Below are 22,738 nucleotides of genomic sequence, written 5' to 3'. Positions count from 1 at the left end.
CAGACATTCCGGAGCAGCTATGAGGCCTGCCCGCCACAGCCGCTCTCTAGTATAATAAGCCCTATGAAGGTACTTGAATTGAATAAATCTAAGACGGACAGCTATAGCCGCCCCACAGGGGGATTCCAGGGCCTCACGCCAATCATCATCATCCAAGGGGCCAACATCATCCTCCCAGGAGGCCTTCAATGTCGAGCGGGAGGGGGAGCAGTGTGTGACCAGGGAGCGGTATATCTGAGAGACCTTCTTGTCGCCCAGGTCGCCCATAAACAGTCTGGCCTCAATGGGACTAAAGTCGGGGAGTTGCTCCAACCCCACCAGGCTAGGGCCAAGGGCGTGGCGGAACTGAAGATATCGAAAGAATTGGGACCTAGACAGGCTATATTCGGAACTAAGGTCCTGAAAGGACTTAAGTGTAGTTCCGTTAAGGACATTACCGAGGGACGAGATCCCAATCGCGTCCCAGCTGCCAAACCCTGACAAGGAGGCCAGCGCTGGAAGCAGACCATTGTGCCACAGCGGCGTCTCGGCCGTCAGCCTGCCCCACCACCCCATGCGGTGCAAAGCCTGCCGCCAGACCGCGAAGACCACCTGGGTGACCCTCGGCAAACCCCTCCTCCGCCTGGCCGAGTACAACAGGGTGTGGAGTGTGGCACCTCCCATCAATGAATGTTCCAGTGCATAGGCCGGATCACTACGGTCCCCATACCACCATTCGTTGAGCACTAGGAGGTGGGAGGCCTGATAATACGACAGCAGATCCGCGGACGCCAAGCCGCCACAGTAGGTAGAGAGGAAGCAAGTACGCAGTGCCACCCTAGAGGCACCCCCGGCCCACAGAAATCTACCCAGTACCGAGTTGACACTGCGGAACCATTGCGGGTCGATTTTATAAGGATGGTTCTGTAATTGGTAGAGGAGCCGAGGCAGGGCCACCATTTTGAATATGGCCGACCGACCATAGATATTAAGGGGCATACGTGTCCAGGTCTTAATGTCCATCTGGACTCTGTCCCACACCGGCTGTACGTTCCGATCCAACGCCACAGTGGTCGAGGCCGAGAGGAAAACGCCCAGATACTTCACGCCATCGACCGCCACCTGAAGGGACGCAGCCCATTGGCAGCTCACCGATGCCCCCCCCAACACCCACAGGGTTGACTTGCGTGGTTTAAGAAAGAGCCCCGACGCCTGACCGAACTCCCGCATTATCTCAAGAACGCGAGGTCCCGTACGGTGTAGGTCAGTCATAAAAAAGAGCACGTCATCCGCGTACAAGGCAATGCGGTCCGAGTGGTCCGTCCCCCACACAAAACCCCGATAAAGCGCGTCCTGGCGCACCTGGGCGGCCATAGGCTCCATAGCCAGCGCAAAGAGGTACGGGGAGAGGGGGCACCCCTGACGAGTGCCCCTGGCCACAGGAAACCGCGTAGAAATCGCCCCAGAAACACGCACCGAGGCAGTGACATCTGTATAGAGCAGTTTGACATAGGAGATGAAAACAGGACCCAAATTCAGCAGTGGCAGAAGGGCAAAGAGATATGTCCAGCTGACTGAGTCAAAGGCACTATCTATGTCAGCCAACAACAGTGCCGCTTGGTCCCCGGTCGTCCCGATCGCGTCGATCGCAGCCTGTGCCCGTCGAATATTGTGTCGCGTAGCCCGGCGTGGCATAAATCCCGCCTGATCTGGGTGAACAAGGGCCGAGATGTGCGGACGCAGGCGATTCGCAAGCGCCTTGGCCAGGAGCTTGGCCTCAAAATTAATAAGGGAGATGGGGCGGTACGACTCGTGGCGTTCAGGGGGTCTGCCCGGCTTCTGAAAAACCACAATTTCGGCGTGGCGCCAGTCCGGGGGGAGTCTACCCCGCTCCCGCGCTAGTTCCAGTGCACGCCTGTAATGCGGACCAAGCTGCAGGTGGAATTTCCGGTAAAATTCGCTGGGGAACCCGCTGGGCCCCGGTGCTTTACCCACATTAAGTTGACCCAGTGCGTCGCCCAGCTCTTCAGCCGTCAGGGGGAGATCCAGGGCATCACGTACATCGTCGGGTATCGCCTGTGGGCGGACCGCTGTGAGGTAAACCTCAATGTGGTCGGGGGAGAGGCTCTCACGAGAGGCATACTGATGCTCGTAATAGCGTGCAAAGCTCGCCGCAAGGATCGAGGGGTCCGTTATTGCCACCCCCTCATCGTCAACAAGCCCCGGCAAAGTGACCGGTTGAAAAGTCTGCTGACACAGCCTGTGGAGCATGGTACAAGACTTGTCGCCCCACTGGTACACCCTACTACGCGTAGCCAGCCATGCCTGGCGGGCCTCATCCAACAAGACCGAGGAGTATGACTGTTGCGCTTGTAAAAGCAGCCGCAGTGTCACATCATCGGCCGCCTCCCTGTGTCGTGCCTCCCGCCTTTCCACACGCACCGCAGCAGCAACAATACTTTCTTGTCGGGTCCGGCGAGCAGAAGCGCACCAGGCAATATCGACACTCCTCAAGGCCGGTTTCATGGCCTACCCATACTGTCACCGCATCTACCCCCTCCGTAAGATTGTCCTGCCAATAGTGGGCGATTGCACCGCGCAGATGCTGGGAGTAACCCGGTTGCTGCAGGTGCCACGTAGACATCCGCCATCTAAACGGCTGACGCGCCTTACAAAGGTCAATCTGGGCCGCCACGGGGGAGTGGTCGGACAGCCCGCGAGGCCGGATCGCCGCCCCCTTCACCCTGTCAAGGAAGGCCCCCGGTACAAACACACAGTCCAAGCGCGAGAGAGAGCCATGCACAGCAGACACATAGGTGTATTCTCGTCTCTCTGCATGCAGATGCCTCCACACATCCACCCATCCAAGACCATCAATCATGGCACTCAGCTTCGTAGGGGAGGCCACAGCCGCGACCCCTCGCCCCCTCTGCCTGTCTAGAGTCATGTCCAGCACATCGTTCCAGTCACCACCAATCACAGCCAGGGAACGGGGAAGCTCGGCCCACAGGGCAAACAGCCGCTCCGCGAGGGCCCATTGCAGCGGGGGAGGGGCATACACACTACCAAAGATTACAGGCTCCACACCAATCTTCCCTTGTACAAACACAAACCGGCCCTGAGGATCGAGCCATTGACGCTCATGAGTATAAGCCAGTCGTTTGTGGACAAGAATGGCCACCCCCCTCGAACCCCGAGCAAACCCGGCATGAAACACCTGGTGGAAGCCAAACCTCTGCAGACTCCGTGCCTTAGTACCCAGCATGTGCGTTTCCTGGAGAAGGAGCACGTCAGCCAAGTCTCTTTTTGCCCAGCGAAGCACAGCCCCCCGTTTGATCTTGTCCAGGAGCCCCCGAACATTCCAGCTCAATACATGCATTAGAGTACCAGACGGTACAAGTCGTGGAGCATCAGCCATTGTCACGATGGGTCTGTTCCTGCAACCCCAGTAACCCGACCCAGACCCCCAACCCTCCAGCTGCCAACATTATAAGAAACACATGCATCCCATAGAACACAACCCTGACCCCTACTACCCCTCTAAACCCGACCCAACCCACAAGCAACCAAACACCCCAGTTCCCCCCTCCCCCACCCATATACCTCAATGAACGATGAAGTATCTGTCGCGGTATACGGTACTTCAGGCCCAAAACACAGCGCCCAAAGCCAGCTACACCAATGGATCCCAACTAGACCCCCCTTAAAACCAACTAGGCACACACCCAGAACCACCCCCCAGTCCCAACCGGAGGAGGCAGCCCATAGAATGTGCCCTGAACCCACACCAAGGATATAGCAATGTCAGAAGCAAAGCACCACAAACAAGGGGGTGCCAGAGCGCGAAGGCCCATACACCCGCCAGGAAAGAAGTCAATACTGCACCAGTCAATGTCCGTTCCATCGATCAGAGCTCAGCAGCCACAGCGTATGGACATCGATGAGAGGCAACCAGCAGGCAGCCCCGGCGGGCGACAATCAGGAGTCTACGCCAAGTCAATCTTTATCAGGCTGTGTGTCCCCCAGCAGGGGATCCCGGGACAAGGACCTCCGCCGGGAGCGGGATTTGCGATGACGTTTCCCCCTGCCTGGCGGGCTGCTCCGGTCCTGCGAGGAGCTGCGCGGCGACCCGGAGTATAACCCCGGTTGGACGTGCGGGCGAAGTCTGACAGCCTCATCGGTCCAGTTGAAGACGGCCTCCGGTGTATCAAAGAAATGGGTCTTGGAGTTGTAGATCACCCGGAGGCGAGCTGGGTAGAGCAGCGAGTATTGGATTTTCAGGCCACGCAGCTTGGCCTTGGCCTCCAGGAAGGAATGTCTCTGCTGGTGGACCAGTTTAGTATAGTCCGGGAATATCATAATCCTATGGTTGTCATAGAGCAAGGTGTCCTTAAGCCGCGCTTCCCGGAGAATAACATCCCTGTCATGGAAGTTGAGGAGCCTGGCGATGATCGGGCGAGGTCGCTCCCCGGCCGGCGGCTTCTGCGTCAGGGCGCGGTGTGCACGCTCCACCACGAAGCAGCGCGACAGGGTGTTCGGGGGTAGCCAGCTCTCCAGCCACTGGGACAGGAAGGCGTCCATAGGCCCTTTCACACAGTCCTCCGGAAAGCCAACAAAACGCAGGTTATTTCGTCGCGCCCGCCCTTCGGCATCCTCCACCCGGAGCGCCAGGCCCTGCTGAGTCCGTTCCATGTCGGCAATCTTCTTCTTGAGGGCGCCAACATCTCCCTCCACCGCCGTGACCCTGGTCTCCGTTTCAGTAATGCGGGCGACTGCATTGCGAAGGTCCTGGCGCAGCAGCATCACATCGGCACCCACCGCACCAATCTTTGCATCCAGCATGTCGCGGGACTGGGTAATGGCCGTCAACAATGCCGCGTTGTCTGGTCCAGCATTCTGGCCCCCACCAGCCGCTCCAGCACCTCCACCAGGGCCGGTGAATTTGTCAATGGGTCCAGACTTCGTGGCGGCTGTGCCCCTAGTCATGGCGGCAGGAGAAACAACAGGTCAGTAGCACGCACCCGCAGGGGGCCGTACCACGCGAAAGTTCCTCACCCAGGCCCCAGCCGGGACGTCCGGAGCAGGCCACTCGGTATCCACTCGTCGCTAGGCCGCCGATCACAGGCGGGCACGCAGACAGCGCCGCCCCGCCAGATCCCAGTGTGTGCAAACTCCACGCGGGGCACCCTTCCCAAAATGTCCGCCTCCTCCGCTCTGCTCCAGTGCACCCAGCGAGCCCCAATAATGGTCAGGCAGTCCAATGTCCACAGTGACCTCCCCGGGCACAGCGTCACTCAACAGCCCCTGCAGCACGATGTAAGGGGAGGGGGGGCCACACTCACAGTAGATGAGTCCCACTGCGGCACTCCTGACGCGGCTCGGGCACGGGCCGCCCCCGTCTGGTCCACCGCGGTCCGCGAGAGTGGAGGATGCAGCGCCCGCCGGCAGCAGAGCGCCACCGTCAGCCACAGTGGAGGGCGTCGCGCCCGTCAGCAGTGGAGGGCGCCGCGCCCCCTGAAGGTGGAGGGTGCCGTAGACAGTGGCAGCGGAGGGTCCGAGAATTAGCGTGGATGACCTCGGGCGGGGGCCGCCAAACTCGAGGCCCCGGCTCCGGCAAGGCCAGGTAGGCCGCAGCTCCCCCGAGGCCCCCCACCGGCCTGGGCCTCCACCGCTGGCAAGGCGAAGATAGGTAGGGCACTCCGCAACGGGCCGCTGGCAGCAGGCAGCCCCGGAACGCGGCCAAGGAGCGGCAGCGTCGGCTCCGGGCCGGGCACGCCAAAACTGAGGCCCCGGCTCGTCCGACGGGTACTAGGCCGCCCGCAGCACTCACTCGCCTCTCAGCCGCAGATGGTCTCGGCGCGTTGTCTCTGGCACCGGACGGCTCCCAGTGTCGTCCGCCACGATCACCCTGGACGTGGTACACTCTTTGGGTCCAGGGGCCAGGATAAATCAAGGATAATCGTCGGGCCGGCGGGAGCTCTTAGGAAGCCACGTCCGCCATGATCGCCCGCTAAGCCACCCCAATGCTTGTTTTAAACGGCTACCGAGCTATTTTAATTTTTATAGCATCATTTTTAGGTCTCGCCTAGGAAGAAGACCTTAAGCTATCGCTTTGGTTTTTGTCCTAAAAACGTGCACGCGTTCCATTGCCTTCAATGGCAACGCGTGCACGTTTGGCGAGTTCTTTGCGGGAGCGAGCTTGATACCATATGTTTGTAATTAACTTACAAACACATAGTGCCCCTGACTTGCCCCCGCAAGGGAAACTCTTTGTGTGCTGTCAGCCGCACTCCCCTCAACCCTCCCACTTATAGCGCGAGGCGCGCGCGCTTGTTTTGACTGAGTTGCTGTGCATCCTAGCTTGCCCTGAGGGTGTTCCCTTTGTGTTTCATTGTTGTGTCCTAATTGTTGCGTTGTGTTTCCTTACTGTGCCTCTGGTTGTTTCGCTTTTGCTCCCCCCTGTTCTGTTGCTTGTCCCCAATATTTTGTTATTTCTTCGTTGTTTTGTTCTTATTCCTTTATTCACTTTGCTTAATTCTTTTTTGCTTGTCTTTTCACTGTTTTGCATTTGTAGGGAGGGGCGTGTGCAGATTTATTGTCATTTCACTATTTTATTCTGGTTACCCAATGTCTGGGATTTAAGCTTGTGACCTGCAATTCATGGGAGGTGTCGACCTCGAGCCATCATGCTAGTTTATAAAATTCTTGAACATGGAATCGAAAGGCGCCATCTTGAGTAAGTCTGGATATTTGGATCGCAGGAGGTTGGCTTAACATTTCACGCAGCGAGCATCGCATCGCATTACATTACCTGCATAGTTTGTGTAATGAGAGGGCGAGGTATGAGGTGGGGAGGAATCCTTTTAAAAACTTATAATTGCACGTCCTGCACTGCTGACAAAGATAAGTTTTGCCCCAAAACCAGGAAGCCCCTCCTTAACCAAGAGAGGTAGGTGCCTGCAGCTCAGTGCTGTGAGGTGTTTGGTCAAAGAAAAGGGTAATTTTGTTTATGGGAAGGGGTTAAAGCCAGGAAGCTGCAGAGCTTCGTCCAAGATTCCGTTTTTCCTGGCGTCTTCATGTAAACCTCAGCGGCTCAAGGGAAACCCCAGAAAATATGACGCCCTAGAGACCTTTACACGACTTAAGCATTGCGGGCAGGTTTGAAATATTCGTTTGTCACTTTCCAAATTTCAGAATTAATATGCTGATCGCATAACAAATCTATCCAACTGATTATTAACATTTCCAAACATCTTTGGCAAATGCAACTCAGTGGTGTGTGTGTGTTGGAATGACAGGTTGTGGTTTTCCTAGTCCCAACTGATGTGTGTGGAAGCTGATCTCAAAATTCAGAAGTCACTGATCAGACACCCCAAGTAAAATGTATGAAATAGTTTTTTGTTGCAAAGCCCTATTGCTTCCAATACGCATAGAGAGGGGTTTGAGCTCAGCCCCTTGCTCGTGAATGAATGACTTTTTCCTCTCTTAGTCGTCTACAGTTGATTTGATGGCTTGCATCTCAATCATTTTGTTTGTCATTTTTGATAATTTCGCTCTCAGTGTTCTACTTAGAGAGGTTTTTCTTTGCACGCCATGTTGGAAAAATACATTGGAAACTGCTGTAATCGTAATGCATTGTGGCCATCTTGGATTGAGCTATCCTTTCATAGGAACCCCATCCAAGATTGACAGACATCGGATGGAGGCTCCTTCCTAAACATGTTCACATGCTGATACTAACAAGCATTGGCAAAGCCAATAGCTTCACTGTTTAACACCGAGAACTGTTGACTTTGCAAGTGCTTGTTAACAAATCCAGTGGCTGCATGGTAATCCCACCTGAAGTGTGAAACCAGCCAATATGTCAGTTACAGAACATCAATAGATTTGTCTATTTGCTAAAGTTTGACATACATACATGTTATCCCATTTTCAGCATGTGCATTATAGTGTTACTGTTTTCTTTCTGTTTGCAGTCCATTTGTCATCTGAGCTGCAAAGTGGTTTGGGTAGAAAATAATTACGGTTCCCAGTTTTATGGTTTTTTTTACATTAGCTTCTGTGTTTTGCCGTATTTTGTTTACCTCATATCTTTAGCATTTATCCATATTAATTTTTGGTGGGTGTAAACATGAATTAGCAACCACAGTACTGCACATTGAATTGACTATTAAAGATACACGGACACATTTGCTGTCCGTAGAATTTTCAGTGCTTAATTTGTACAACAAATTAAGTGCCAGGGCCCTTGTAGGAAGACCACTGCAGCCTGCACCAGCCATTGCCCTTACCATAGCTGCCAATGACAGTACCAACATAACCCCTAACCATCGCACTCGTACAAGTACAACAATTCAGGCTATTTCACGCCACGTATGGCATGAGAGGCTGGTATTAATAATTTTCAATGTGTGTTGACTTAATAAATATGGTTGTTGTGTTCATATCAAAATTAAGCAATTAAACAAGTAAAAAAAAAAATTGGTTGTTGTGTTCATATCAAAATTAAGCAATTAAACAAGTAAAAAAAAAAATTGAAGTGTAAGACTTCACGTTTACATGTACTGCATCCTAAATACGAAGTAAATGTAAACGTGTAGTCTTAGACTTCAGTTTTTTTTACTTACAAGGTCCCAAAAGCGAGACCTATTGGCTATGCCAATGCTTGTTTACATTTACCATGTTTTTAGACACTGTTTTTATGAAAATGTTTTTAGGCTTTTTTAACAGGCATATTTGAGCATTAGTTGACCATATCAACCTTGAGATATGGAGTGGGTGTTATGTACCCCAATCTAGGCCTAGGTATCCACACCCTTTTACCTACATTTGTCCTACTTTGCTCTACATCACCGTTATAGCACAGACCTTCTACTCAATTATGTGCTGGATAAATGTCGATCAGTTGCCTTGAAACTAGCCTCATTTATTATGTATGAGGATTCTTAAAAAGGTACCTGCACTTGACGCACATAACAGGATTAACATACTCATGGTCATCTTCATCCTAGGACGAAAGTACTACTTTGCATAATTACAGGTATTCATTTAGGCGCATTTTCATGATCATACTCACAACATATTGATTGTGTAAGAAACCACGAGGCTATCCTTAGGGTATAAAAGAACCATACCAACACCAGGTAGGCAGAGGAGAAGCTTCCACAAGACACTGAGGTCCTTGCATGCAGAAGCTCCAGCAGGCAGTGGTCTGACATCCCTTGCGGGATGTCCAACTAGAGACCTAGATGGTTTCCCTTGTTCTCTCCCATCAGGTAATTGGTTTGGCTTTTTACTAGGAGATTCTTAGCTTTACACCCACATACATGCTAGGTACACATAGGTGGAAAACTGAACAAGTATTGGTAGCAATGGAACTGATTGCAGCACCACTACCGTAGATCACTTATTATTATTATTTAACAAAGCATTCTCCAAATATTGCCATCCTCTAAAGGCTAGCCACCAGTATTAGCCTTTCATAATTCAATAGTTACACAAGAATAGAGATGCAACATTCAGAAGAAAATAAACATTTAACACAGCCCATTGCTGTATTTGCAACATAGAGATGATTAGAGAGGTCTTTTTCTTGTTTTTTGTAATTATTTTATTCAAATGCTTCCGAAATATCAAACCCAGTTAAGCACAGCAGCACATTTTGCCCAACATTTGGGCTTCTTCAGGGCCACCGTAATTAAATAAATTAATTCATTGGTATGACAGATATAGGGTAATCACATCTTCTCTCCTTTTGTGCTCCACTTACATTTGTAATCATCATCCGGATCTTAGTCTGTTATTGTACTCCTGTAGTCCTGTTTCTTTTGCAGTCACAAACCGATACATTGCTGTTTAATACACACCTGTGGGGCAATGTCCAGCCATAACGTGACGCATAGAGTCTGTGTTCTTGTGTGAACGAGTGTGTGTGTGTGACCATGTATGTGGGTGTGTGTGTGTGGAGGTGTGGGATGTGTGGAGGTGGGTGTGTGCGCGCCGCTGCCAAGCATGTACCTTCAGCGTCATTTAAGTGTCGGGAGCCCTATAGATCAGCTAAGTAAGTTAAAATCTTCCGTGAGTAGGCGCAGCTGGGCTGCCACCCGTGGGTGTATACATCTGGAGTCACTGGATCTGTCCGCCGCAGGGTTGGGAGGGGGTAGGTCTGAAACGAAATTAAAATCACCGCTCCACAGAGTTGCGCCGGGTGGCCCTTCAGTATTCCATAAAGCAAAACCAAATACCTTGCAGGTCACATATTGCTTTTAGCATGCACCACAGCAGACCCTTGTGAATAATTATAGCCACGCCACGGGCATAGTTTGAGTTGTATGCTGCGTCGTTCCCGCACACACCCATCCCGCCCCAAATGCACCTAGGTACTCTCTGTAAGACACACCTCCTTCAAAAAGCAGATATCCACGGAGCATCTCTGCAGGTATGCGAGGACATGTTGCGCCTTGTGCTGATCATTAACACCCCGGACGTTCCAGGTTAAAATTTTGACTGACTGCATGGGTAGCGAGGAATCTGTGAGGCGATTCCCTGCCACGAAATGAGCAATCTCCAGCCATGTAAGCTGGATCTGGTTGCTGAGTGATTCTAAGGGAATAGACAGAAAAAACTGTGGGCAGCTGATATGTGCCCTGTCTAGGCCCATGTAGCGAAGCTGCTCATTTCTTAAATTGTCCTATTTCTCACATTAACATGTCTGTTGTGACCTTGTGCACATATTTGCGTACATGACAATGTTAGATTAGCTAACCTGAAACTACTTTGTTTACACATCTAACTTCGCACAACATCATCACAATGTCTACATCATGTACAAGGCCCTTCTTCGCACAATGTACAGATGTAATTTCTATCACCACCACAGGGTGACGGGGCTATCTACATTTCCATAAGATCGCAAATCTATACACACATCGCAAGGCTGCTTTCTTTTATCAGCAGCACCCCCCCCCCAGCACATTGAAACCCTAGCGGGTATGTAGTGCGCTTTATAAATATTTTGATTGATTGATTAATTGATAACGAGCATCTCAGAGGATTATCAGAGGACGCATTTCAGCTGACACTGATGGTCCCTGCATGCTGAGACTTCACCACGCAGCGGTCTGACCTCTTTGGTAGGGGGTGTCCATTCATGACCAAAACTGGCTCCTACATTTTCTCCTGCCAGGTAAAGGGGTGAAGGATTCTTGGCTTCACACCTACACACAGTCTAGGTACACTTAGAGTAGGGTTTTGCACAGGAGGTGTACACCCGATTACTGCTTTGGTATGCCTGTATATATACACTGTTTTAGCACCAAATTAGAAACATATCTACTATTTAAGCTTTTGGTGCTTGTAATCACTTTCATCTGCTTCTGTCTACTGATTATCGCAGCACATGTATTTTATACCAGAATAACTTTAGTTCAATAAATACATTGAAAAATTCCTGCTGTGTACTCTGTATATTTTTCTAAGCACAATAAGCACGAGTGACTGAGTGAAAGGTTCCGGTCTGTTTTCACAATCCCTGAGGGGATAGGCTCGTCATGTTCAGTGGTTGCCAGAAACAATTTGCTCTCCAACCCCACCATCCTCTTTGCTCTCGCCAAGCAAGGAGTCTTTGACGAGGAGGGGGGTCCATTGTGCATACCTGCCTACGATTCGAGTCTCAAAGGAGAGTTTGGCTTGTTTTGCATCAGTTTTCACCATCTTTTATCCAACTAGGCATTTCAAGTTAGACCTCGCCCACTAGTCAGTCACGGGTCATGGTCCACCACCGGGCCCTCGCCCCCACCAGTGTCTACCTCTCCCCCACCTAGGGGCAGCAGAGGGGCACGATCAGACCGCCGAAGATCTTGCCCTATGTGAATTCAGCCCAGCCAGGCCGTCCGTGACTGTAACGATCAAAGCCTCAGCCACATTGTTCGGAACAAGAGTCTACTCTCCAGCCACCTGGTCCTGCGTCACCCTTGCTCCACCGGGGGCCACGAGCAGTCCAATGCTCCCTGCATTGTTTCCAGCAGCCAGCAAAGTTTTTGAGTTTGGCCACCACACAATGCACATCCCAGTTTCTTCAAATCCAGCTTGTTGCCCAGTTCAGGGGTAAGAGTTAGACACTATGCGGTGAGCCATGGAGTCTACAACACTAGGAGTTTGAGTCAGACAGGCCCCAGGCGTTCAGCGGCCCTAAGAGGCCGCAGCACAATGCCCATCAATTAAGTGGGGCTCTCGGTGTGTTCCCGCATCAATGCTGCTTAACTCTGAGGCAGCAGGAGAGTGAATGCAGGGGCTGGTTGATTCACGCCCCAGTGAAATAGGACTCTTCTCGGTCGGCACTACCTCTGAGCCGCCTCACAGCCCCATTTGCGCGGAGCTCTCCTCAAGGTCCAGCCCTCCTCACGTGTGTAATCGGTGGCTGCTCCCAGTCCCCCGCCTGGCTCCAGTTCACCACGCAGGCACTTAACAGGCTGGCCTCCACTCCCCCCTTTCCCAAGTGCTCTAACCCCAAGGGCACTGCCGGTCTCATGCTCTACATCTCTAGAGGGGTTGAAAGGGGGGGGGGGGTTCATGGCCTGTGCCACTCATTTGCGCCAATTATCGTGACCCTTGCAGCACCGTCCATGCGGTCTGAAGGCTCGTCTCGAGCAATACGGCCACCAGCTCGGGTCTCGATTTTTGGCATGCGAAATGCTGCTTACTCTTTCTTAAACCGGTAGCAAAATGGGCAAGTTCTGAGGGATGGAGCCTCCGGATCACGTTCCTAGTCTGGCAGGCTAAGATGCCCCTATATATGCAGGATAAAACCGTATTAATCACTCTGGCCGGCAGAGCCTCACATTTTGCCTGCCATTTGCAGCCGGGCTATGTAGCACCCCCTCTCAAATTAAACTTTAGGGGTAGGTTTGTACCATGATAATCCTAATTAGACTTTTTTAGGAAGGATTTATAATGATTGACAACTGTAATTTTATACATTTGTATTTTTACCACAGTATACCCAAAGGTTGCCTTGTGAGAAAGCTTATGCCTTAAGTAGGCCTGAGTTAGTTTTGGTTTCAAACCATATTGGGTTATTTCAGATGGCATTGGTCCCATCTGTATGTTATCAATAGATAAAAAAAGGCATTAATCCCAATTTACTTGTTATGAAATTCATATGTTCAGGAGAAAATACGTTTAAAGGTGGATTGTTGGTGCATAGTGCTGAAGCGTGTAGACATGTATTTTGTTACATGGAAACTCACAGATTGCCTTTAGAGACAAGGATTTTGCTGTTGATTACCGCTTTGACAAACCCTAGGGGTGAAAGATTTGCACTGAAATAATTATTGCTAGGATCCCTTCTGAATTCCTGACGGGCTCAGCCGTTTCCCAGAATCTTGTAATTTAAAAAATATATAAATATACATATATAGAGGGATATAGTGTGTGTGTGTATATGTATGTATGTATGTATGTGTGTGTGTGTGTGTGTGTGTGTGTGTATGTATGTATGTATATATGTGTATATATATATATATATATAACATATGATTTGGGTCAGCTCCTTTTCCACTGCTCTGTGCTGTAAGTGTCATTTACATTCTGTGTCCATCCATGACAGCATAGAAAATGGGGCAATGGTTCAGCCTTTTTCACCTACTGATTGTCTTGCATTGTGAATAATTGTATTTATTTGTTCACATGTGCACATACTTCATAAAATTAGCTTGCTTCAGTACCTGGACTGATAGGCAAGACCTTTTGGTTTTCCATTGTCTTCTTTAATGAGTCCTCTTTCAATAATTACTTTCTCCTCTTTTTGTTACCATTGCTTGGAGCATACTACTGCTTTCCTGACAGTTCTAATGGGCCATTTGTTTATCATGCGTTTAATATGCTGTGCGCCACATTCTAAACCAGGTGACCATTGTGCAGTGGTTCTGTCCACAGTGTATCGTTGTTTTACCGTTCCAAAATGTCCAACACGTATGTTCTAAACTTGGTGGCCATAACGGAACCTTAAAACAAAGTTATGCTGTGTACACTACCATTACTAGTCTGCCACCTGCTGGTATGCTTTGATTTTGTAATCGAAGCATAAGCCTGGCATGTTTATGTTGCAGCATGTTTTCGTTATTTTCTACTTATATTGTTTTAATTTATCTTTAATGTGGTGTTGACTGTGTATTTTTAATGCCGGGTGTGTAAGTTGGTAAAAGCAAGAATGAGGCTTTGGGGTGAGTGGAAAAAGTGCATGGGTGATAACTCAAAAACTCCCTAAACCCACCACTGACTAAAAAGGGACTTGTATTTACTAGCTTGACCTTTTGGCATTGCCAGTGCTGTTTTTATTTATTATTTAGCTACCATAGTATTTATAATGTAATAAATGGTTCTAACATGTTTGTAGATGCTCATTATATAATTGCTCATGAGTATGAAATGGATGTTATGTAACATGTTGGTGCAGTTATTCAGTGTTAATGCAACGCCCTTCTTTTCAGAGCTGTATTATGACAGAGGCAACCACCATGAATTTGTGTCTCTGGTGAAGGACTTGGCACGGCCTGGTGAGATTACCCAGTCTCAGACTTTTGACTTTGAATTCACACATGTAGAAAAACCTTACGAGTCGTATACTGGGCAGAATGTGAAGTTAAGGTAAGATGTGAATTCCAACCTTTTTTAACTTTCCCTGCAAGGCATGTTTTTAAATGCAGATCATAGAGCCCCTAAAAAGATGTACAACGGTTTGTTGAATCCATCCTGGGACATGATTGTTTCGGGGTTTTCCATTTTGAGCTTTCCGCAGATTTACTAATAAATTACAAGTAAATACAGTATATAATGTTTACTGTTATACATTTTTCAAATAGTAATCAGATAGAAAAAAGTTTAACAGCAACTAAGCGATACAGTTCAGTGATATACACTGTTCTTACATTAATACAGCAATTAATGAAGATTTGATTGGTAAGGGATCTGATAGTAGACAAATAGGTAACACATTAAATGACAGAGGAAAGCAGCTGCCGGTAACCTCCCACTTAACGGTGGATTGGGGTATACATTGGGTCAGACAGCCATAGCCTCAAGAGCTTCACTGTTCTCTTTGAAGAGTTAGGCACATCCAGATTCAAAGTGTTGAATGTGTGTTATCCGTGCCAGAGAAACTCCTATCTACAGAGGGATATTTGTCTATAGGTGTGTGAATGTTTACCCTGGTGGCTATAGAAACAGTAGGCACAATTGTTAGTGTTTTACACCGAGCACATAAACCATATGTATCTGAATAATGGTGACTCGTTCAGAAGCGGTCGCTCCCCACACGCTCCCTGGTCACTTGGTATCGTAGCGCTATTGTGCTCATTGCTGCCATTAACCAATTTGCGCATTGCCTGTATTATCATTTGTGGCTGACTGGTATCGTAGCGCTATATTGCATTGCCCTCATTGCTTGTATTATCATTTGTGGCTGACTGGTATCGTAGCGCTATATTGCATTGCTCGCACTGCTTTTGTAATCATTTGTGCCTGATTGTGCCGGTGCCTCTGCCCATATCTTAGCGACATCCCAGACTGTGCCCCAATCTCGTCCTGTTTCACTTTTGTTTTTGCTGCCATCTTGTTGTTGTGCCTCCTAGCCCGTCTCTCCACCCCGCTCCCGCCTCCCAGCTGCTCCTCCCTCGCTCCGCCCCCCTCCACTCTCCACTTATGACAGATGCATTTGCGCGCAGCTGACGCGCCCTATGCGCGCCGAAGGCGCGCCAAAGGTAAGCCCGTCTACGCCCGGACCGCACCCAGCGCCAGACCCCGTGGTCCCCGCACAATACACTCCACCCGCATAACGTACGACGCCGCAACCCTCTCTGCACTCAACACAGGACGTCTCCCAGACTGCTACCAAGCCGCCCCAGGACACACCCATGGACCCTTCACCTGCCACTCCTGCAAGCTAGACTGCATCAGGACCCACACCAAATCCACAAATGCCAAACAGAACTCTGACACTAACCACCTGAAGTGCATCCTGCTCAACACCCGCTCGGTCCACAAACACGCCACTGAACTATGGAACTTACTAGACACCACATCGCCGGACGTCGCCTTTCTCACAGAAACCTGGATGAACGCCTCATCAGCGCCCGACATCGCCATAGCCATCCCGGGCGGCTACAAGATCATCCGAAAGAACCGCACCAACCAAACAGGAGGAGGCATCGCCATCGTCCATAAAAACACCATCCGCATCACGACCAGTTCCGACGACAACCTCGCAACCGCCGAACACCTTCACTTCCAGATTCACACCGACCCTAAGACCACACTCAGAGGCACCCTCATCTACAGACCCCCAGGACCCCGCACACAATTCAGCGAAGACATCGCAGACTTCATCAGCCCACACGCCCTCCCCTCCGAGGACTACATTCTACTAGGAGACCTCAACTTCCACCTGGAAAAGAACGACAGCAACACCACCACCCTTCTGGACAACCTCGCCAATCTCAGACTCAAACAACTGGTAAACACCCCCACCCACTACGCCGGACACACGCTCGACCCAATCTTCTCCTCCAGCAAGTACATCTCCTTCAATCACGCCACAGGACTCCATTGGACGGACCACAGCTGCGTTCACTTCAACTACAAAAAACCACGACCCACCACGACCCACAACCCCCCGCAGAAACTGGAACAAAATTACCACCGACCAGCTCTTCACATCGCTTTACCAAAACCCTTCCGCCAAATCATTGGACCCAAATCAAGGAGCCATCAACCTCACACAATGGATCACTCACTGCGCAGACGAATTAGCACCCTTGAAAAACCATCTAACCAAGCAAGGTAGCAAAAAAGCCCCCTGGTTCAATGACGACCTTAAGAAATCCAAAAAGATCTGCCGCACCCTCGAGAAAGCCTGGCGAAAAAACCCAACCACTGACAACATGACCACATTCAAGAACGCCACCTGCAAACACCACCAGCTGATCCGATCCACCAAGAAATCAGCATTTAAGGATCGACTCGCAACAACGCCCACAACAGCAAGGAACTATTCAACATTATCAAAGAATTTACCAACCCCACCGCTGACACCAACGACATCACTCCATCTCAAGACCTCTGCGACTCTCTAGCCTCGTTCTTCCACAACAAAATCGCTGACATACATAACCGCTTTGGCGACCAGTCCACCCCCCTCACCTCCAAACCAAAGCCCCCCTCCGACATCCTTTGCGCCTGGAACCCAATCAGCACTGAAGACACCATCCGCTTGATGAACTCATCCACTCCGGATCGCCAACCGACCCATGTCCCCACCACATCTTCAACAAAGCAGACTCCATCATCGCACCCAATCTCCTAGATGTCATCAACTGCTCCCTCAACACTGCTACCTTCCCGGAAAGCTGGAAACATGCCGAACTCAGCGCTCTCCTGAAGAAACCCACAGAAGACCCCACCGAACTTAAGAACTACCGCCCCATTTCGCTCCTCCCATTCCCTGCCAAAGTCATAGAGAAAACCGTCAACAATCAGCTCGCCACCTTTCTCGAATCTAACGGCTCCCTCAACCCATCACAGTCCGGCTTCCGAGCCAAACGCAGCACCGAGACCGCCCTCATCGCAGCCACAGACGACATTCCAACACTACTTGACAACGGAGAAACAGCTGCCCTCATCCTACTGGACCTCTCCGCAGCCTTCGACACAGTCTGCCATAGCACCCTGATACAACGCCTCAGCAACGTCGGGATACCAGGAAAAGCACTGGACTGGATCATCTCGTTCCTCGCCGGAAGAACCCAGAAAGTCCGCCTCCCCCCTTTCAGATCAGAGGCCACTGAAGTCATCTGCGGCGTACCACAAGGATCTTCACTCAGTCCCACCCTCTTCAACGTATACATGAGTCCCCTCGCATCCATCGCGCGCCAACACAACCTCAACATCGTCTCCTACGCAGACGACACCCAGCTGATCCTCTCCCTCACCAAAGACCCAAACACCACCAAAACCAACCTACACGAAGGGATGCAAGAAGTAGCCGAGTGGATGAAGAACAGCCGTTTAAAACTGAATTCAGACAAAACGGAAGTCCTCATCTTAGGATCATCCCCCTCCGTTTGGGACGACTCATGGTGGCCACCGGTCCTGGGCATCGCACCCAAACCAACGGACCACGCACGTAACCTGGGCTTCATCCTGGACTCCTCCCTCTCGATGAGCAGACAAGTCAACGCCATCTCATCATCATGCTTTAACATCCTACGTATGCTCAAAAAAATCTTCCGCTGGATCCCCACCGAAACAAGAAAGACGGTCACCCAAGCAATTGTCACAAGCCGACTGGACTACGGAAACACCCTTTACGCCGGAACAACAGCCAAATTACAGATAAAAACGCCAACGCATTCAGAACGCCTCAGCCAGACTTATCCTAGACATCCCCCGCCAAGCTCACATATCCGGTCACCTGAGAGACCTCCACTGGCTCCCCGTCAACAAGAGAATAACGTTCCGTCTACTCACCCACGCACACAAAGCCCTCTACGACCTAGGACCCAAATACCTCAACACGCGCCTGGCCTTCTACACCCCCACCCGCCAACTACGATCATCCAATCAAGCCCTCGCCGCGATTCCACGCATCCAAAGATCCACCATGGGAGGAAGATCCTTCTCCTACTTAGCGGCCAAGACCTGGAACTCTCTCCCCACCCACCTCCGCCTTACACAGAACCACCTCTCCTTCAGAAAACAACTCAAAACTTGGATATTCGATAAGTAACATTTCCCCCCCCCCCCCCCCCCCCCCCCCCTCAAGCACCTTGAGACCCTCTGGGTGAGTAGTGCGCTATACAAATTCTAACTTGACTTGACTTGATTTCAGCAGTCGTATAAAACAAAATGAACAATAGAAAAACCCAAAGCATTTTACAACATTCATCTTTACATATTTTGCTACTAGAGTAGTCTAATTCCTACCTACCACCTACATTGATATGCTATCAACCTCATGGCTACATTGGCTAAAAATATTCGTAGTCTCCCTAACTATTTCATAGCAAGCTATGTATTTATCCCTGTGTACCTCTGGAAGCTGTTAGGTCTGCAGTTTGACATGCCAAAGCACCATTATCAATAATTTTTCACGTCCGTCTTCCCCTCTGAAATTCGTGGGTCCCTTTATGCATTTCTTCCCAATGATAAGGACGTTTCTGTACAGCCTTTTGTAGCTGCACAAAGAATGCTACTCACTACTTACAGTTCTCATGATAGTAGAGTGGAAGATTCCCTTCTTGCTTGGTTTGTGTTATTTTTGTTAACACAACCAATGGCAACCTGCTGGTTGAAAGATTTGGTGATCTTGCACATTCAATTAGGTTTACTCATCATTCAGAATATTAGTTCAGTATACCCTAAGCCTGAATCACACACATTCTAATGATTAAAAACATTTTGTGTTAGCATACAATAGCCAGGTTTTATGTACCATATGTATTACCCAGGAAGCTGTGCCACATATGGAAACAGCAGTAACCGTCAACCTACATTCAGTCTGTAGAAACATCTGTACACAATTTGACATACCTAGATTAAGATAAGTATGCTAAGTGTCTCACATTTTGTGCAGATTCTGCAAGAGAGAAGGGAGTGAAGAGGAGTGTTAGTGTTTATTTTCTAAAAATGTATCAGCTGTTTCATTAATCAGCATGAAATTCGTAAAGAAGTTACCTCGTTAAGCTTACACCCACCTATCCAGTTTCATTCTGATCAATCAAAAAGATGGGGGAAGTTTTGGCAAAGTTAAACTGGGATCAATTCAAATTTCAGCTGCTAATTAACATATACTAGTCCCTCCTTAAAATAAAGTAATTATTTGCGCTTGTTTGGCAGGGCATTCTTTTAATTGACTTTTTATCCAAAATGGAACCAGTAAAGGTGCTTTCACCTTTTGACACCATGCTTAATAATTTTAGTTATTTTTCTAAAAAACTGACCTGTACCTGGTTGTTGCCAGAAACTTCCCCACTTGAGAATTAACTCCTTATGAGACAATGGAATGTAAAGCAATCTCCTTGACATACTACAATGTAAAAACAATGGATAAATAAAGACTGTTTTAAGGGCTGCCATTCTCGGATTGAACTAGAACGTTTACATTGAGTCTATTACTCCAGAACAAGAATACATTTATTTGAGTATTCACCTACAACACTGTTTGAGGGAATGTGACCAGGAGGGTATGTTATGCTGTTTGGCAATCCACAGAGCTGTAGCACTTTTTATGGGGAATCGGGTTACAATTGTATGCTTAGGAGGTACCCATCAAGTTTGCCTATGAACATGACCTATTGTGGAATATTTGGTGATCTGGATATTTCAAGGTACCACGGTAAGAAATTGGGTTATTGGTGGGGGAGGAGGGGGTGTGGTGGAAGCCTATACACCAAAGCCAGGAAGAACCCCCCTCTAGTCAGGGTAAGGGAGTTACACACCCAAGATAACCCCTACTTAGCCTCTTGGTAGCTTGGCAGAGCAGTCAGGCTTATCCCAGAGGCAATGTCTAAAGCATTTGTATAACACTAGGCACTTGTCATGACGTCACATAGAACATACCTCACTTTGTCAATCGGGCAATTGTCATAACAGTATAGATTGTGTAATCAAATAATAACGTATACATTTCACATGTCCTAAACACCCCAGGAGAGACACCATTACTGTGCATATCCCTGTGACCATGAACAGCAGTATGTAAGGGAACATAAATTTACCACTACTGCCTAGGCCTGTGCATGTAAACCACTTCAACAATACTAATTGCTACATAGGGGCCCATCAGCTAGTAGTTACATAATACACACAAATTACGAATACATGTTATAAGGTGCCCAGACCCCTGCACTTCCAATATAGGGAGTGCAATATGTTTCCATCTCTGCATATGCAGCGGAAACCTCCACATGGAATCAAGGACGGGGGGCCTTCCGTCGAGGTTTCTCGTTGTCCTACCAATCTTGCTTACATGCCCCTAGGTAGCAACGTCCTAATCAGGGGGGGGGCCCCGTCCCAGATTCTCTCCGTAAACACGAAAAGCAACCATGCGGGAGACCGGGCAGCATCGCACAGCTACCGGCAAAGCTAGGCTCTCCAGTAGGGGGAGGATCTGCCAGTGCCACTTAATCAGGGAGGGGTTCCCCACTCCCCAACTCACCCTGTGCTCTCCATGTGTTGGCCAGGTGTTGGCCGAGTGGTCCCGGCGTCCGGGGAAGCATCTCTGGTAGCTCCGGCAGAAAGGGGTTGGGCGCAGCCCTCCTCACCGGACCCGTCTGCTGCACTATGTCAGTGGAACGCCTCCTCTCTCGGTCTGGGTTCTTCCTCCTTCATTTGGCTCCCTCTGCAGCTTCAGCCTACGGCCCTCAGCGCCACGCTGCTTCGAGGGGGAGTCACTCAGTGCTGCGGTGCCTGTGACCAACGTCCGTTGCAGGGGCCTTCTCCGTAAAGTGTAGAGAGGAACAGGCACAGCTTCTCTCACTGCGCCCCACCCCATGGGTACACTGGAAAATCGGCAGCTCTTCACACCGGTACAATACCATCGATTTCAAACATAAAACAGAGCCCCTGAACGGTGCAGTGGATGTGGGGCACAGCCGTTCTAAGTGGGCTCAAGGCGAACACAGATCCTTGCCTGTGCTGCCTGAAAAGAGGATCGCTCGCCACGCGCTGCCCTCAGGACAAACTAGCTTGAGGGGAAAGTGCTTTTCAGACCCTGAGTAGCGCTCCACACACGCTTCAGCATAACTGGGTGAAAAACACAGCACTCAGTTTCAAATCACAAGGGGCAAGCCACAAAGACCTGGGAGATCACTGGGCACCCCAAGCAGGAGGCAGGCTCAGGCCAGCACACAGGATCCTTGTGGCAAAGAGGCAGTCCTTTCAGCAGACCAGCACAACAAGGCACAGTCCAGATGGCGGTTCCCTGGCAGCACAGCAATACTCTGGGGCAGCATACAGATCCAGCCGCGTCCGGTTACAAGTCCACGCAGTGTCTCGATTTGTGGGGGCCACAGCCCCTGTACTTATAGTTAGAATGTCTTTGTTCTGGGGGGGCACTTCAAACAATGTATAGAAGTGCATAGCACCCCATTCACATCCCTGGTTCCAGACACACAACAGGGGGGTGGCGACAGCATTTGTAGAAGGCAGGCACAGCCCTATTCAGGTGCAGGTGCAACTTCTCCCACCACTCCAAATGCAGACCAGGCCTATTCAGGTGTAAGGGAAACTCATCAGCTACTCTAAATGAAGGCAAGGTCTATTGGGCCTATTGCTGAGTCACCCAGGAAGGGCAGGACACCTCACCCCGCTTGTGACTGTCTAGAGTGAATGGACATCCTGTCTCTCCCGTCAGTCAAAACCAAACGGTGAATACACATCAAAGCAGGGCCCAATGCACATAAGCACACAGCAATGCCCATTTCTAAATGTGGCATTTCTAAAATAGTAATGACAAATCCGCTTGAACCAATACGCAGGATTCATCATTACTATTCCAAACATGGTCACGCTACCCCTCTCCTATCAGAAATGACTACTGAAGCATAGATCCGGGAATCCCCCATGCAAACCTATGAGAGGGCAGCCTCACATCTGGGAAAAATCAAATAGGCTGTTTGTCACTACCAGGACTTGCCACACAGTTAAGGCACATTTCCTACGTTTTACCTACGAAGCACCCTGCCCATAGGGCTAGCTAGGGCCT

General features: G+C 49.7%; 1 protein-coding gene across 1 annotated transcript in view; it reads left to right on the top strand.

Annotated features, from left to right (window-relative positions):
• Positions 1–22,738, top strand: part of VPS26B (VPS26 retromer complex component B) — a 142,551-nt gene that overhangs the window by 61,949 nt on the left and 57,864 nt on the right. Inside the window, exon 2 of the mRNA XM_078681816.1 lies at positions 14,469–14,625. Within this exon, the coding sequence (XP_078537942.1) occupies positions 14,469–14,625 (157 nt within the window). The remainder of the gene's footprint in view (positions 1–14,468; positions 14,626–22,738) is intronic.

The sequence above is a fragment of the Lissotriton helveticus genome, chromosome 3_1 (genome assembly GCF_964261635.1).
Source record: "Lissotriton helveticus chromosome 3_1, aLisHel1.1, whole genome shotgun sequence".
NCBI lineage: Eukaryota > Metazoa > Chordata > Amphibia > Caudata > Salamandridae > Lissotriton > Lissotriton helveticus.
Note: the sequence above shows the minus strand (reverse complement) of the source record. Positions and strands in the feature narration are given on the sequence as shown.